The sequence below is a fragment of the Hemibagrus wyckioides genome, linkage group LG22 (assembly GCF_019097595.1).
Source record: "Hemibagrus wyckioides isolate EC202008001 linkage group LG22, SWU_Hwy_1.0, whole genome shotgun sequence".
Taxonomy (NCBI): Eukaryota; Metazoa; Chordata; class Actinopteri; order Siluriformes; family Bagridae; genus Hemibagrus; species Hemibagrus wyckioides.
The window spans coordinates 6,855,193-6,871,313 of NC_080731.1; the positions used below are offsets into that span (position 1 = coordinate 6,855,193).

Here is a 16,121-nt window from a genome sequence, read left to right on the forward strand (position 1 = left end):
GCCTATAACATAGCGATTTCTTTGCTTTCGGTCGTTTTTATATTCGGTCTGCTTAAAATAGAGAACGTTGCTTTGTTTTGTTTTTGTTTTTGTTGATTTTTTTTGGTCACAGACCTAGCGTTATGCTAAAGCGAGAGCACTGAACAGAGTTAAACACTCGACACACTATAGCACAGCTCTGTACAGCTTCCACTGACTACAATCCTGCACAAACCAGGACATAACATTTTTTTTGTTGTTGTTGTTTTCATATCTTTAGCACACAAATACAGTGCAAAAATAATAAGAAAATGCATCACAGGGCTTGGGGGGAGGGGCTATAAATAAATACATCACGTGATCTGCAACAAACGAAAGAAATAAATCTCCTGAAATCTATCCGTTGTTAAGAGTGAATCAGAAGTTCGCCTTTGGCTTCACAGTGAATGCAAAACAGTTTAACGATTAAATGTCTGTCTCTCAAACGTACGCGTTACCATTAAAAACAAACGAGAATAACGCAATTCTACGTCTTTGCGATGACCGTCATAGGCTGTAATTACACAACGGACATTCAAAGGAAAATATACAAAGTGCTCCGTCCGTCAGAGAAAATAGCGAATTCAGGAAAACGACGCTTCACTGAGGCACCGATCTGTGCAAGAAAAACATCTTCATGCCATTTACATTCACGAAACGTTCACATTCCACACCTTATTCGGATCGTCCAACCCGACAAAATTGTCAGGAATGGTTCACACCAGTTTGATGCCCGACTTCAAACCAGTTTGTATCGATAAACGTCTCCTGCATTGGTTTGTACGTCGGGAATTGTACCACTTTTAATATACGACATAAGCCTTAAAACATTTCAATCAGTAAAATATAGGACGTACTTTAACTGTACCACAGGCTTGAATATATAGCATGCTCTCAAGGCAGGTTCAACAAAGGGTAGATTTTACAATTAAAAAACAAAACAAAACAAAAAACAGCGTTTTAAGCTGCAAAACTTATCAGTCGTAAAAATTAACAGGGTACAAAGGTGGAACCCCGAACGGTGGTCGTTATCAGGGATGATATGTTATTTCATGACATCAACAGCTGTATAGCGCTAGTTCAGAACAGCATGAACCTTTATTTTATTTTATTTTAATTTTTTTTTAAGTCCTTTTAATTGTGTTTTAAAAATCTGACTGTGTATCCGTTTAATAACCGGGTTTGATCCCGTCCCATACGAGGGATTTCCACCATAATGATTTCTCCCAAAACGCAAAATCGCTCTATATAGCAGCAGCGCTTCTGAGGCTCTGATGAGGAACCCTGTAGTATTCAGTAAGCTCCAGCACCACGGCGCACACGGATAAACAGCACGGCTCTTCTTTAAGGCCAGACAGATGGACCCGCGGAGAAAGGAGATTAGGAACATCTTCCCTTGGTCAGATGAAAGTCTTTACTTGAGGCTGTGTTTTGTTTTGTTTTTTTGTTCACGTTTCTGTGAAGGAGGTCGCTGTTTCAGCAAAGAGTATCTGTGTTAAAGGACAACTGCACCTGAAGAATAAACAAAAAAGGAAAGTTAAAAAACTGTTAAGTACCTAATTATTATTATATGTATTGTAAATAAGGAATGAACACAGTGAGGTGTGCTGTTATGTGCTGTTGCTATGACCACAGCAGATTGTCAACGATTAAAAATGTGTTATTTATTAAAGAAGGACAGCCATTTATAGTAACATTTGCTGTTATGGGGATGTTCACAAAAAAAGTGTATACATTACACCTCAAATAAATAAACTCAAATACGGAGGAGCTTGCAGTTTTAGAGTAGATTTACATAAAAAAAAATCTAAAATTATGTTTCCAAATATAATAGATAATGTAAAAAAAAAATGTAATAATAAAAATAATAACAATAATAATAGTAATAATAATAATAATAATAATAATAATAATAATAATAATTTTAAAAGGTTGCATTGCAAAAAGTAAAAATCAAGCGTTTTTGGCCACAAAACAAAAAAATAAAAAATCCTGGAGGAACTGATAAACACCTTTAAAACAGTTGTTTTCTTAACAGCCTCTTAATCTTCTCTCTCTTTATATTAAAAATGTAATTAAATAAAAGTTATATATAACATTATTCCAAAATTTGTGTCTTTTGAAACCAACACATATTTGACCTGAGTATAAAAGAAAAATGGGACTTTCAAAAAAATATATTTTATTATTATTATTATTATATATTATTATAATTATTATTGTATACTTGTAAACATTTTAGTCTTTTCCTCTCATGGACAATCCATTTACTTTTTAATAAAAGTAAAAGTAAAATCTAAAAGAATCTGGAGAGACATCTTAACAATGTGTGTATGAAAAGTTTATAAAGCTGTAAAAGCAGCTTGTCACGTGAGCAAGAAATGAAGAAAAGTGTCAACTCTCCTGCCCTGACACTGGAGACTCCGTCCATAAACGTTAACTAAGAAAATAACAAGGTTTTTGATTTGTTTGTTATAAAGTTTAGAATATGTACAGTAAATCATCTGCCATACAAGTCCCTGTGTATTCAGCTGATTCTGAAGAAATAGAAATGTTAAAGATAATGCACTAGTATTAGCCTGTTAATAAAACCTGTGATTTAAATTACAGCCGGAAAACCAGTCAGAAATGCTATTATAGAAACTTCTGAACTTTATATAAGTAAAAGAAAGAGCAGGAATGTTTATCAAACACATGAGTACAAACCACAGGAAAGTGAATAATAATGAAAAAGTTGTGATAAATTTTATTCAACTCTGCATGTGGGCCTTTGTGGTTTGTGCTCCCACTCAGTGGAGCAAATATTATATTTATAATGTTTACATCCCACACTAAAAGAAGTTTGGGTGAATGATGTAAAAGCTGCTTTATTCCAACTACCACTGAAAAGAAATATTTTTGCAAAAAGATATATTTTAAAAACAGATCTCCTATGAGAGTCCTCATATAGAAGAGAAATATGTTGTGGTGATGGTAATGTTGCATACAGCGTATTTGTATAACATTAATTCGAATACACATCATGTGCTTCATCTCACCCTCTCTTCTTCGAAGCTGATGAGCCCTTCATCATCATCACTCTCCAGCTCCTCGGGCTCGTCACTGACCAGCGCGCTCAGCTCGGTGTTGGTCGTTCGGGGCAGCAGGATTCTCAGCAGGCGCTGCAGGGGCGACTCGCTGCTTTTCTTCGGCGAGCTTTCCTGCTGCTCCAGGTTGTCACTTTGCTTTTTGGCAAAGTTCACAAAGACCTAGAACAAATTTATAGAGCTGTATTTTAATCCTGATGAACTTAAGTGCTCAAGATGTGGATAAGGAGTGACACAAAAAATATATATAACAATACTTGACCTTTGCATGGCATTCTATTATACTATCAAAACATACACTACCGCTCCAAAGTTTGGGAAAGGAAACACAAACGAAATTAGTCTGAATAGAAAATATAGCAGAATTAGTTCGAAATAATGATTTTGATGGAAATGATGAATGTTTTCTTCACACTTTGCCTCAGCAATTACAGCCTGGGCATTCTAGCTGTCAATTTCTCAAGATAATCTGATGAGATTTCACCCCATGCTTCCTGGAGCATCTCCCACAAGATGGATTGGTTTGATGGAGTCCCAAACTTTTGAGCGCTAGTGTATAAGCTTGCTAACAAGTTTAATGTCTAAAAAAATGATTTATCGTTAATCAGTGCAGAACCGCTTCCAGAGTTTGTCAATATTGTTTCCAAAGCTAAATATTTTGTACAAAAATAAATAATTGTATAGTGTTTCTACAGTATAGTAGGAATAAATGTATCTATTCACATGCAACCCTTTACTTCTCATCATCTACTACATCTCACCTGTACTTCACTGAAATTTACTAAAAGTGAAATCAGTAAAAGATTATAAGACTATAAGAACCGGAAGCAGTTATCAGATATATTCAATCAAATCCAAACATACAAAAGGAAAAACTTTAAATACAGAACTTAAAAAACAAAATATCAATAGAAATGTTCCAAGTGCATCACACACAAATATAGAGGCAAAGATGTGAGAGATCACCTTGTGTTTGTTAACAAAGCAATGCTAATCATGTAAACGAACACGTCTAAGGATCTCTCCCTTAAATGTAAATGTCCTGTGAATAATGTTACATTTTGCTAAAAATAAAGTCTTAATTCCCCTTATGTATGGATACTCCTGGGACGCGCTGTAGTTATGTATTAAATTTTTGTTTGCACTCATGCTATTTATCATATTATTGCATTGTACAGATGTGGATGCTGTTTATCACAGTTACCCTGTTGCACATCAATCACCTTCCCTGGGGTTAATACTCCATTACTGTACTGACACTTTCACATTTACTCAGAGGACTTGCATTGAGAAGACTATCCATCCATACATTTTCTATACCCGCTTTATTCCTAATTAGGGCCACGGGGATCTGCTCGAGCCTATCCCAGCACACATTGGGCGAAAGGCAGGGGTACACCCTGGACAGGTCGCCTGTCCATCACATATATATAGAGAGACAACCACATACTCTCACACTCACTCCTATGGGCAATTTAGAATTACCAATCAACCTAATGTACATGTTTTTGGACACACAGGCATGGGGAGAACATGCAAACTCCACACAGAAAGGCCCCTGCCTGTTCGAACGCAGGATTCGAACCCAGGACCTTCTTGCTGTGAGGCAACACTGCTAACCACTAAGCACACACGTGCTGCCCCAAGAAGACTATATTTACTTTATACTCAATAGTATATTTTATCATTATTTTACTATCTATCTATCTATCTATCTATCTATCTATCTATCTATCTATCTATCTATCTATCTATCTATCACAGAATGATTAAATACTTGTGTTAGAGAAGAAAAGCCAAGCCGCTCACGTTATCCAGGGTGGTCTGGCTGACGGAGTAATCCTCGATGCTCAGCACCTCCACCACCTGCTCCATCTTACTGAACACCTGAGCCAAAGAGATATTCTCTGACTTCAGCTGGTACTGGATCTTAGTGTGGTGTCTCTCCTGTGAGGCGAGAGAGCAAAAAACCTGTTACAAACCAATTACTGCAAACTAAGCAGATATACACTCCACACCATGTAGGATTATTATTAATGACATCCTGGTTGCACAAAAGCCCACAATAGCACTGGACTGTTGTGAGAAAATCACTGTTATTATGAATGAAATTAAATGAAGTCCATATGCAAAATAGTAGGCAAGTCCTGAAGTGGCCAGATAAACTCACACACCTGACTGACCATTCCTAGCTGAAAGTGATGCAAGTAAGCAGTCACTCTGAGACAGCAGGGGAAACCACGAGAATACAATATTTAAAGAAATTAATTCAACTAACTAACAAGATTAGAAACAAATGTTATTATTATTATTGTTGTTGTTGTTGTTGTTGTTGATGATGATGATGATGATGTACACACCCATCTGGGCCATTTCTGGACAGTAGTAGTATAAGCAGTTCTACCACCAGAGGGCCCCATAAGAACAGATGACAAACGGACAGACAGACAGACAGAAAGAGAAAAAAGAAAGAGAGAGAGAGAGAGAGACAGACAGGCAGGCAGGCAGGCAAGTAGGTAGGTAGGTAGGTAGGTAGGTAGGTAGGTAGGTAGATAGATAGATAGATAGATAGATAGATAGATAGATAGATAGATAGATAGATAGGTAAACAGCTTCTGATTATTATTATTAGTAGTAGTAGTAATAGTAGTAGTAGTAGTAGTAGTAGTAGTAGTAATAGTAGCAATAGTAGTAGTAATAGTAGTAGTAGTAGAAGTAGTAGTAGTAATAGTAGAGGTAGTAGAAGTAGTAGTAGTAGTAATACTAGTAGTAGTAGTAGTAGTAGTAATAGTAGAGGTAGTAGTAGTAGTAGTAGATGTAGTAGTAGTAGTAGTAATAGTAGAGGTAGTAGAAGTAGTAGTAGTAGTAGTAGACGTAGAAGTAGTAGTAGTAGTAGACGTAGTAGTAGTAGTAGAAGTAGTAGTAGTAGTAATACTAGTAGTAGTAGTAGTAGTAGTAATAGTAGCGGTAGTAGTAGTAGTAGTAGTAGTAGATGTAGTAGTAGTAGAAGTAATAGTAGAGGTAGTAGAAGTAGTAGTAGTAGTAGTAGTAGACGTAGAAGTAGTAGTAGTAGTAATACTAGTAGTAGTAGTAATAGTAGTAGTAGATGTAGTAGTAGTAGTAATAGTAGAGGTAGTAGAAGTAGTAGTAGTAGTAGACGTAGTAGTAGTAGTAGACGTAGTAGTAGTAGTAGTAGTAGAAGTAGTAGTAGTAGTAATACTAGTAGTAGTAGTAATAGTAGTAGTAGTAGATTGAGGCACATGGTAGATCAGTGGTTAAAGTGCTTATTGGAAGGTTTTAAGCTCAAATACCAGGACCACCAAACTGCCGCTGCTGACCCATTAACTGCTTAGTTGTATAAAGGAGATAAAGATAAGTGGCTCCAGATAAAGGCACCTGCCAAATGTAAATGTAGTAGTAGTATTATTTCAGCTACTAGGAGGAAACATTTATATGAAGCCCGTATCGACGTGTTCGAGAAATCTTACACATCTGTTGTGGGTTGTGTGGATGATGCATTATAGCATCACTATAGCACGACTTTAATGCTGAGAACTGAAAGGCTCTATAAACAACCAAAAGGGTCCATAAAACTCCACGAGAACTACAAATCCTGACTGTGAATCTATCTCACTTTAGGATTATTGCTGTAATAAGGAAACGTAATAAAAACGGAAAGATTTTTCCGCCCAATTTTATTTTGTTGGCAGTTTATAGCTTCACACCAGCGTGACGTAAATCGAGAGCTTTGAAGAAACAACAGAAACATATGTATTAATAGTAACAATATAGTAAATATGAACAAGTGGTAATTATATAAAAAATAAAAGCCTTGCCTTTAAGATAGCCTCGGGAAAGTTCCTGTTAAAGAAGCGGATCACTTCCTTCACGCTAGCGGTCGTCTTGGTGCGCACCGTGATCATGTAACCGTCACCAAACCTGTGGAGGTGAGATCAAATGCCTCAGAGACTCAGGCTGGACATAGAAACCAGCGAGAATTAATTAATTAACTGATTATATTTGCTGTGTTCGTTAAACTACAGGCGAGCACACCTTTAACACGAGACAAACCTACATTTAAGACTTTTAATGCAAGCTAAACTTGACAAGCATTCCTTCATTATTATGTGATATTACCACTATGACACACAAACACTTCAAATTTTTTGCCATGAGGTCATCCCTTATCATATGTGGTCGCTACTTTCTGTCAAGTTAGATAAGTATACAGATCTTTAGAAATAAATAAAAAAATACTGTATGTAGCTGGACCCTTTTTATTTTATATCTAAATGTTTAAATAAAAATGAATGTGAGGGAGTAGAATCTTTTGCACTCCTCAGTCCTCACCTGTTCTTGAGATGCTGAATGCTGCCCAGACACTTGAACCTTCCATTAACCATGATTCCCAGGCGAGTGCACAACGCCTCGCACTCCTCCATACTGCAAAGGACAAATCATCTTCATCTTAGCACTTAAAAAGCAACAAACAAATAAATAAATAAATACATCCATTTTCAAAATTGCTTAAACTACACAGGATCCCAGGAAAACTGAAGAGTATTCCCAGGGTACTCAGAGGCACAAGGAAGGGGACACCCTGGACTCCAACCCTTCCCAGGGCAACCCTTTCCAGTTGGACTGGAGGAAAAAACCCCAAAGAATGAGGAGAACATGCAAACTCCACCCAGTTTAGACAAAGCTGGGATTTGAACTCCGGAGACGTGAGGAAAATGTGTTAACTTTAAAAGAAAATGAGAGAAATTCAGAAAGAAAGAAAGAAAGATAGAAAGCATTATCATCACCTGTGTGATGTCAGCACCACCGATCGTCCCGTCTTGATGATGTCGAGGATAAGGTTCCAGAGGAAGCGGCGAGCTTTCGGGTCCATGCCGGTAGTGGGTTCATCCTGTGGGAAACAGCAGAGGAAATGATCAGGGACAAAGCTCTCTTATTTCAGAGGATAAGGATTAGAGAAAGCGGAAGAGGAGTTCCAACCAGGAAAATCAGGGACGGGTATCCGATGAGAGCGATAGCCGTGGACAGCTTGCGTTTGTTTCCTCCGCTGTACGTGCCGGCCGGCTTGTCTGCGTACTTCGAGAGCTGGAGCTTCTCCAGGGCCCATTGCACCACCTGAGGGGTGAGACAGAGGGGGGCAGAGAGGAGAAGGTATATGACAGGATGAAACGAATAAAGCTTGATTAGCACTAAACTGCAGTTTAAATGCACGTTCAGCTGAAACAGCTGTTAAACGAAGTACTTGCTTTTTCTGAGTGCTTCATTTTCCAAGTTGTTTCCAACAAATCTACAAATTAGGTTTTCCTGTGTGCATGTGGTTTATTCTAAGAGTTTCTACACACTCAAAAAATGTCATATGATACACATTTATTGTATAATTATTTTGTATTTTTTTAATTTGTACATTATGTATTTTTTTGTTTTTTTAAATATTTATAATTATATTTATATTTATATTTATAATTTAAATTATATAAATATAAAATACATAAAAATATATCAATTTTATATTTAAAATTTATTTTAAATTTTTTAATGATTTCTTATTGTCATTTAGACATTTAGAATTTATTATTAAATAAATAAGCATTAAGGATAAATACAATTTTGTTTACAAAATGAACACAAAATATTTTTTTTAAGAAAAGCTGAATGAAAAACACTCTCTTTTTAATTAATTAATTCAAAAATAATAATAATAATAATAAAAAGCATTCAGGAGCGACACAATTTTTACAAAATGAACACTTCTTTAATGATATACACATAATATATTTAAAAATACTCCCTTACCCGCTCCTCGTCCTTCCATGGTATACCTCGGAGGCGTGTGTACAGCTCCAGATGTTCTCGTGCAGTTAGGTCCTCAAACAGAGCATCAAACTGAGGACAGTAACCAATACTCTGCTGCACACGCAAAAGATCCTTCAGTATGCTGTAGAAAGGAAGTGGGTTAACCAGATTACTTCCTGTTTTTTCCATCATGTTCTACACGATCTTGGCTTACTCAAAGAGAAATCTTTATTGTAATTAACTTTTTATTTTATATGAGCATGTGTGTGTTTATTATGCATAATCTGAGACGATATACTGCACTGCTGTGTCTTTCCTCTCTTTGAGGATAAGACTGGACACCCCTGCAACAGGTCATGTCTACTAACCTGTGTCCTTCAATAAACGCCTCTCCTCCTGTTGTGCTTTCGTCTCCAGTCAACATTTTGAAAGTAGTCGTCTTTCCTGCTCCATTGACTCCCAGCAGCCCAAAACACTCTCCAGGACGAACGCCCAGACACAAGCGATCCACTGCCAAGATGCGCCCCATCTTACGAGACTTATACACCTGCAAATGGAAAATTATACGTCGATTATTAAATATGAAATATTAAACACTGAAGTGAAGGATAGCCGCAAGAGGCATAAGAGGCTACAGTTTCACCTTAGTGAGATTTTCAATCTTCAGCATATCATTTACAGCGTCTCCTCGGAGAACTCGACGTCTCTCGCGTGCTACATCGACGTCATCGTCTTCGATGGGCTGATTGTTTACAGGCATTCTCCTGTGCAGAGAATAAAAAACTCAGCACAATGACGATAATAATCTGCTTGGTGTCATTTGCTTGAGTTGTGCACACTCACTGAGGTTTACGGAGGAAATTGTACTGGCACAGGATGGTGATAAGAAAGCCGACGAATCCTTCGATGGTCATGGCCACCAGCCCACGTGTCACAATGTCCCACTCAAACGGAGACTTCACCTTATCAAACTGACCTGCAGGACAGGGTTTTGTTCATTAGAGGGCAGTAAAGAACATCAGGACGTGCCATTTCTGAGCCAGAGAGAGACAGGAACATACCTATCTTGGCATAGTACTCATTAATGTATTCATTGTAGGCCATCTCCATCAGCCCATGACCCAGGTTATAGTTAGGAAAGATGAGGAAGCATGACTTCAGATAGCTGTTCACCAACTTCAGATCCTAGGAGTGGATGTAAATGTAACATTACTATTAAATTCATCTCTCTAAGCTAGACTAGAAATAAAAAAACCCAAGAAAACAACTTCACTTCATTATAGATTTATGCTTGACTGTTATAAAATGCTGACACTGGAGACTCCTTTCTCTCTCCATTTCAAAACTTCACCATTTAAACCATTCTAAGTTTTCCAAATCTGTTTATGTCGATCATCTGCCATGCAAGTCCCTGTGTATGTTGCTCTAAAACTTTTAAAGTATTTACCAGAGAAAAACTGGAAAAAAATTCATTCATTCATTCATTTCTACGTTTGAGTTTGGTTTTTGACATGAAGTGAACACACTGTAAGACACACATCATGCTCCTGGGGTGTACCTTGTCATGTTCAAACAGCTGGAGGAGGAAAGTGGCCACGGTGGCTGTGATTCCTATGAAGAGGTTAATAACGATGAGGAAAACGTAGGCGGTGCTGGGAACCTCGAACCAGAAAGAGGCTGGATACATGATGGGGGTTATGGACCAGCTGGAGAAAAACAATAATAACAAAAACACCAATATCATTATTCACAAATCCCTTTTTGAAATACTTCTAACAGTGACTATGCTCCACATTCTCCTCCATCTTGACTCTAATTCAGTGTTAATTCCATGCTCTGAACATTACGTACCCATAGAGCAGGAAGAGCGCAACCACTGCTGGGAAGTTTTTGGGGGACGTGTACGCAGGCAGGTCAAACACAAACAGAATGAGAACACAGCATGTTGCTGGAACCAGGTAATTCAGCTAACAGAAGAGAGAGAGAGAGAAAGAGAGAGAGAGAAAGAAAAAAGCAGAAAAGTCGTTCACACTTCAGCAGTACACTCAGCTTGAGAAAAGGGATCACATGACTCTTCCATCTCACCATGTCCCAAATGTAGTTGGCCAGCCAGTAGATGACCGGGTCACAGCCGCTCACGAACTGCAGGTGCTTAGCCTTGGTGGACTTCTCTGCTACCAGAAAGACCACAAAGCTGGCTGGGACAAAGGACATGGCTACGATGATGAAGATAGCAATGACCACATCAGTGCCCTGGAGTCTGGTTTTGAGAAGAGGAAAGTGTTAGGGATGAGCTGAGGTAGCTCGGCAATAATAATAATAATAATAATAATAAGAAGAAGAAGAAGAAGAAGAAGAAGAAGAAGAAGAAGAATTACTATTATTAATAATAATAATAGGGGAAAGAATTAGAAAAAGGCATATATCCTGTGAAAGAGGTGAAACAAAACACTTACAGGTAATCCAGAGAAAGACTGGCACTGGTCCTGTTCATGGGGTGATTAGTCAGCGTAATGCCTGAATACATGCACAAACACACAACATGATAAATAATGAACACTGACATAATACTACCCTTTGAGTCAAGTGAAATTCTAGCTTATACACTACTGTACTGAATGTTCTTCCTCCTTACATTCTAGACCTCCAGGGCAGTTTCCTTGTAGTCCGTTTCCAGTGTACTCTTTAACCAGCCAAGAATCAGTAGGCCAGTCGGGAATGTAATTGTGACCCCACACACACAGCACAGTGCAATTCAATTCAACACGCTTGTTCAATTTTAATATTCTCCTTTTCCAGAGGATGTGAAGAACGATCTCTGAATACAGTGCTCCATTGTTTCTTGCTAATAAGCCTAATTTTGTTACTATTAAATCTGCATCATTAAACGAGTGTGCACTGATGCACAACCTGGGTAATGGTATTTCGATTATTTTGCATATTATAATATTTATGTCATTGTTACAAACACATGACCTGGTATCTATGAGTCTGTTTGTATTTGGCAGAAAGGAGAACTATTTGTTATGCGTGAGGATGAACATAATCAACACCTACATTTTTTTGAGACCTGAGCATCTTTGACAATCTCTTTACAAACGCTTGCATTAAATGCTACAAAATATTTATTTATTGCATTGTCGCAGCAAGGAATGGAGCAAGCAGCAGATACAGCTGTATAGTCTACTAAGTAGAAAAGAAAAGAAAAGTCAGCTCCTTCGCTGCACTGTCATGGCAGAAACAGGAATGAATAGAAGCCTTGGCTGCACGGTCGCACAGAAATGGAAGAGTGAGCGCCTTCATTTCACTGAGTTGTTGAGAGTTGTTCAGGCTTTTCAGGAAAAACTAAAAATGAAACTTCCACCAAACATAGTGGACCAAATATGTAATCGATTTTAAAATACAGCCCCAGCACAAGCGAGTGACTGTACAGATTCCCAAAAGAATTGAGCATTTATTTTTATTTTTAATTTATTTTTACAAATTTTATTTTTCACACATTTTTTCTGCAGTATTTTGTGGTTTGTTTTCACATATTTTATATCTTATTTTATTTATATTTAATATCATATTTTATATTTGGCACATTTTTATAGATTTCTGTCCATTCTGACTCATATCCATAAAGATATCATTTAAATCATTATTATTATTATTATTATTATTATTATTAGGATATTATAGTATCATATTTGACTGTATAAACACTATTCTATCAGATGCTATCAGGCACGTGAAGCTATTTAAGGCCAAACTGGCGCTCTTACCGTAAGCTGCAGGGTTGCCCTTGCTAAGGGGCAGGTTAGCACGCAGGATGGCGTTGTTCAGCACGTTCAGGTATGTGGGCATGCTGTGGTAGCCTTTATTGTTGTACAGCACCTGCAGAGACAGGAAGAAAGCAGAAACCCTGCTGATCAGAGCTATAAGAACATGACCTTTAAGAAACCTTTATAAGAAATGCACGCTGGATCACCTGGGCCGATCGTCGCACTGCTATCTTGCGTGCCATGAGCGACATCTTTCTCCCAAAGGATGCTGGGACAGATTTTTGAATGTTTCCAACAGTGATGCCTCCGTACCTGAGGAAGCAGAATAAGTAGAGTCTGGTTTTGTAACACAACACACTCAAGAACATAACATATTAGACAAACAAAGCACAAGTCAGCTCTATTTTGATTTATTTTGCACTTCACCTGTGCAGTCTCATGCGATCAGAGGTATAGAGAAGGTACTCGGACACGTTGCGGCCTGTGATGTCCACCAGGATATCCCCCGTGACCACTTTAGTGAGGGGCGGTCGTCCGCCGACACCGCTGGGGCAGGAGAAGCCTGTTCCCTGCATGGAGCAAATGCAGCGCACCGGTTCTCGAATAGACAGCGGCAGTGGAGGAGGAGACGTCACCTTCTCTGTAGAGTCAACACACACCACACAAAGCAGTCACATCATCTCCACAGGCAATTGGGATTTTAATGGAGACTGAGCTGATCCAAAAAAACTACCACACATCCACAAAGTTTGCATCACTGGAGAAACAAGGCTAATATAGCTAAGTGGACACTTACAAGTTTAGCGTTGTGCTATCGTCTCACATCATGATCTGTTTCTAAAAATATTCAAAACATTTTACATACAGCTTATATGATTTCTGACACTGAATGAGATACAGTTATGGACAATCTATAGACAGATGACAAAGATCTCTCTCAAAAGACTAACTGTGAAAGCTCTACATTTCTTGGTGCTCATGTAACAGAGGACATCCCCTGGTCCCTCAACATCACCTTCCCAGCCAAGAAGACCCATCAGCACCTCCATCATGGCTGACAAGAGCTAACTACACAGGTACGATAGTAAGCATCCTGACCAGCTGTCGCACCGTGTGCTACAGAAACTGCACTACATCAGATTCTGAGAACAGCTGAAAAGATCATCGGGGTGTCTCTACCCACCATCAACCCCTCATATAACAACCTCTGCATCCGCAAAGCCGGCAATATTGCAGACAACCTCTCTCACCCTTCTCGTGGACTCTTTACCCTCCTGCCATCTGGTAGAAGGTACAGGAGCATCTGTAGCTTCTTCCAGACTTCACAACAGTTTCTGCCCTGAGGCAGGGAGATTACTCAACACCCTGCTGTTTCCAAGTGCTCACCTGGGATATTCAAACACCTAACACCACTGCACTTTAAAAAGCAGCATCAGACACTTTTATTTACATTTTCGCCTCCAATATTACTGCTATACTTAATGCTGCTTCACTACACAATCATTTACAGTTTATTGTCCATGTTGTGTGTATTTATTGTCTTTTCTGTTCTGTGTATTCACAATCCTGTCATGTACTCATCCCACACTGCAAATAAGCAGCATTTGCACATTATGTAGTCTTGTGTATTGTTATGTGTTGCACCATGGGCTCACAGGAACAACATTTTGTTCCAGGGTATACAAGCTGTACAGAGGAATGACAATTAAAACCCACTTGACTTTCAAACTTAATTCGATGTCATTTGAATAGCGCTTTTAACAAAGAATGTTACTCCAAAGCGGCAAAAAGTTAAATTTGTCCCTAATGAGTGAGCCAGAGGTGACGGTGGTGAGGAAAAAGTCTCTGAGATGATATGAGAAGGAAACCGTGAAAGGATCAAAACTCAAAAGGGGACCCATCCTCATCCGGATGACACTACAGAGAGTCTGATAATAAATCATTTCCTTTCTAAAAGTGTACACTATATAGTCAAGTGCAACTACGGAAGCAACTTAAGAGTACGGGAATAAATCAGCATCATTTCTGAATTCATTATAGTATTAACATGAATTCCTTCCTGCCGAAGCCATCGAATATTGAATGACCAAATTGACCACAGCACCAGCGCTTCAAAGCTTCACCTCGGTCTTCGAGTGGTATAATCCACAGCAATCCCATAGCTTTTTACATTGTTAAAATATCAACAGAACACCTCAGTTCATTACAGATTTATATCACACGCCTTCAATATTAGGCTCATTATTAAAAAATAGATTTTTAAATATATGTATTAGAGCCATATCCTTTTTTTTGTTTGTTTATGGACGTAATAGTTGTTAGGTTACTGAGGTTTAGATTGAACCAAATAAACACTGGTCAATGGTCAGTCAAATAAGCTTATAACCAAAGACTGAACGATAAAAATAAACACTGTATAATAACAACTCTTATCATATAATAACTCTATAATAACAACACTTTTACTAAATAGTTGACAGGTATAAGCCTACCCTCTCATAAATATGTACATTTTTAATTAGTAAGTGAATAATGTATAACAGAAAATAAATAAGAAATAAAAAAATAAGAAAATAAACTGTTGTAGGGTCATACAATATTTAACAAGTTATCACTGATAGTGATATAAATATTAAACTACATTGTATGCTCATTTCCTGTTTCGGGTCATGTTTAGCAGGAAATGCGGATGACCAAGAATAACCTTTTAATTCAGACGTGTTCGAATGCATACTGTGAAAGCATAAAAAATCTGTTTTATTAGTCCAAACAGCTGGTAAAAATCTATCGAAAATCCAATAATATACTAACTCAAGTTGAGGAAATAATGCTATCACTGACAGGTGTGTATCACAGCTTAGGATTCACTGTAAGGAGCCTCACCATGGGCAGTGGTGGGTGGAGCTGCGGTGTAGTTCCACAGAGCATCATCAAAGCGTGGTTCTGGGTAATCCGAGGGTGCAGGTGAGGGTGGTGGTGGGACGAAGTTAGACAGAGGCACGCCTTGGGTGAATGAGTCCAGGCACATGGGGTCAAAGTAACGCGCCGCCAGTGTTTTGGCATTGTTGGCATAGGGGTTGAGGCTCTGCGCCAGCTGGTCCAGTGTACTATTAAAGGGGGTTTTGAGCACGCAGGTTGCACCCACTCCTGATGGCAAACGCAGGGTGTTGATAATCTTTTGAGGGCCGGCATCCGGGGACAGCTTGCTCCTATAACAGCAGAGCATGAAAAACAATTATGAAGAACAGCTGTTCTGTCTGTCGAAAAAAAAAATCTGTATGATGCTACCTGTCATTAATAAGCAAGCAAGGAGGATAAAGCTACCCTACTTTTCACAGAAAAGGAAAGACAGCACATCACAAATATTTCAAAATGAATATAGTTAACCCTTTTTACCAGCACACTGAAATCAACTTAATTTAATTTTCGATCAGTATTA

General features: G+C 38.2%; 1 protein-coding gene across 2 annotated transcripts in view; it reads right to left on the reverse strand.

Annotated features, from left to right (window-relative positions):
- Positions 1-1,167: 1,167 nt before the first annotated feature.
- Positions 1,168-16,121, reverse strand: part of abca2 (ATP-binding cassette, sub-family A (ABC1), member 2) — a 75,282-nt gene continuing 60,328 nt past the window's right edge. For both annotated transcript variants that reach the window (XM_058375251.1, XM_058375252.1), the window contains 20 exons: positions 15,566-15,891; positions 13,109-13,322; positions 12,889-12,994; positions 12,683-12,794; positions 11,372-11,432; positions 11,001-11,175; positions 10,767-10,882; positions 10,474-10,621; positions 9,977-10,100; positions 9,759-9,891; positions 9,559-9,679; positions 9,284-9,462; positions 8,916-9,057; positions 8,103-8,237; positions 7,910-8,013; positions 7,455-7,547; positions 6,941-7,043; positions 4,914-5,051; positions 3,057-3,266; positions 1,168-1,530 (listed from right to left, as the gene is read on the reverse strand). In XM_058375251.1, the coding sequence (XP_058231234.1) occupies positions 1,495-1,530; positions 3,057-3,266; positions 4,914-5,051; positions 6,941-7,043; positions 7,455-7,547; positions 7,910-8,013; positions 8,103-8,237; positions 8,916-9,057; positions 9,284-9,462; positions 9,559-9,679; positions 9,759-9,891; positions 9,977-10,100; positions 10,474-10,621; positions 10,767-10,882; positions 11,001-11,175; positions 11,372-11,432; positions 12,683-12,794; positions 12,889-12,994; positions 13,109-13,322; positions 15,566-15,891 (2,776 nt within the window). In that variant the 3' untranslated portion in view covers positions 1,168-1,494. The remainder of the gene's footprint in view (positions 1,531-3,056; positions 3,267-4,913; positions 5,052-6,940; positions 7,044-7,454; positions 7,548-7,909; positions 8,014-8,102; positions 8,238-8,915; positions 9,058-9,283; positions 9,463-9,558; positions 9,680-9,758; positions 9,892-9,976; positions 10,101-10,473; positions 10,622-10,766; positions 10,883-11,000; positions 11,176-11,371; positions 11,433-12,682; positions 12,795-12,888; positions 12,995-13,108; positions 13,323-15,565; positions 15,892-16,121) is intronic.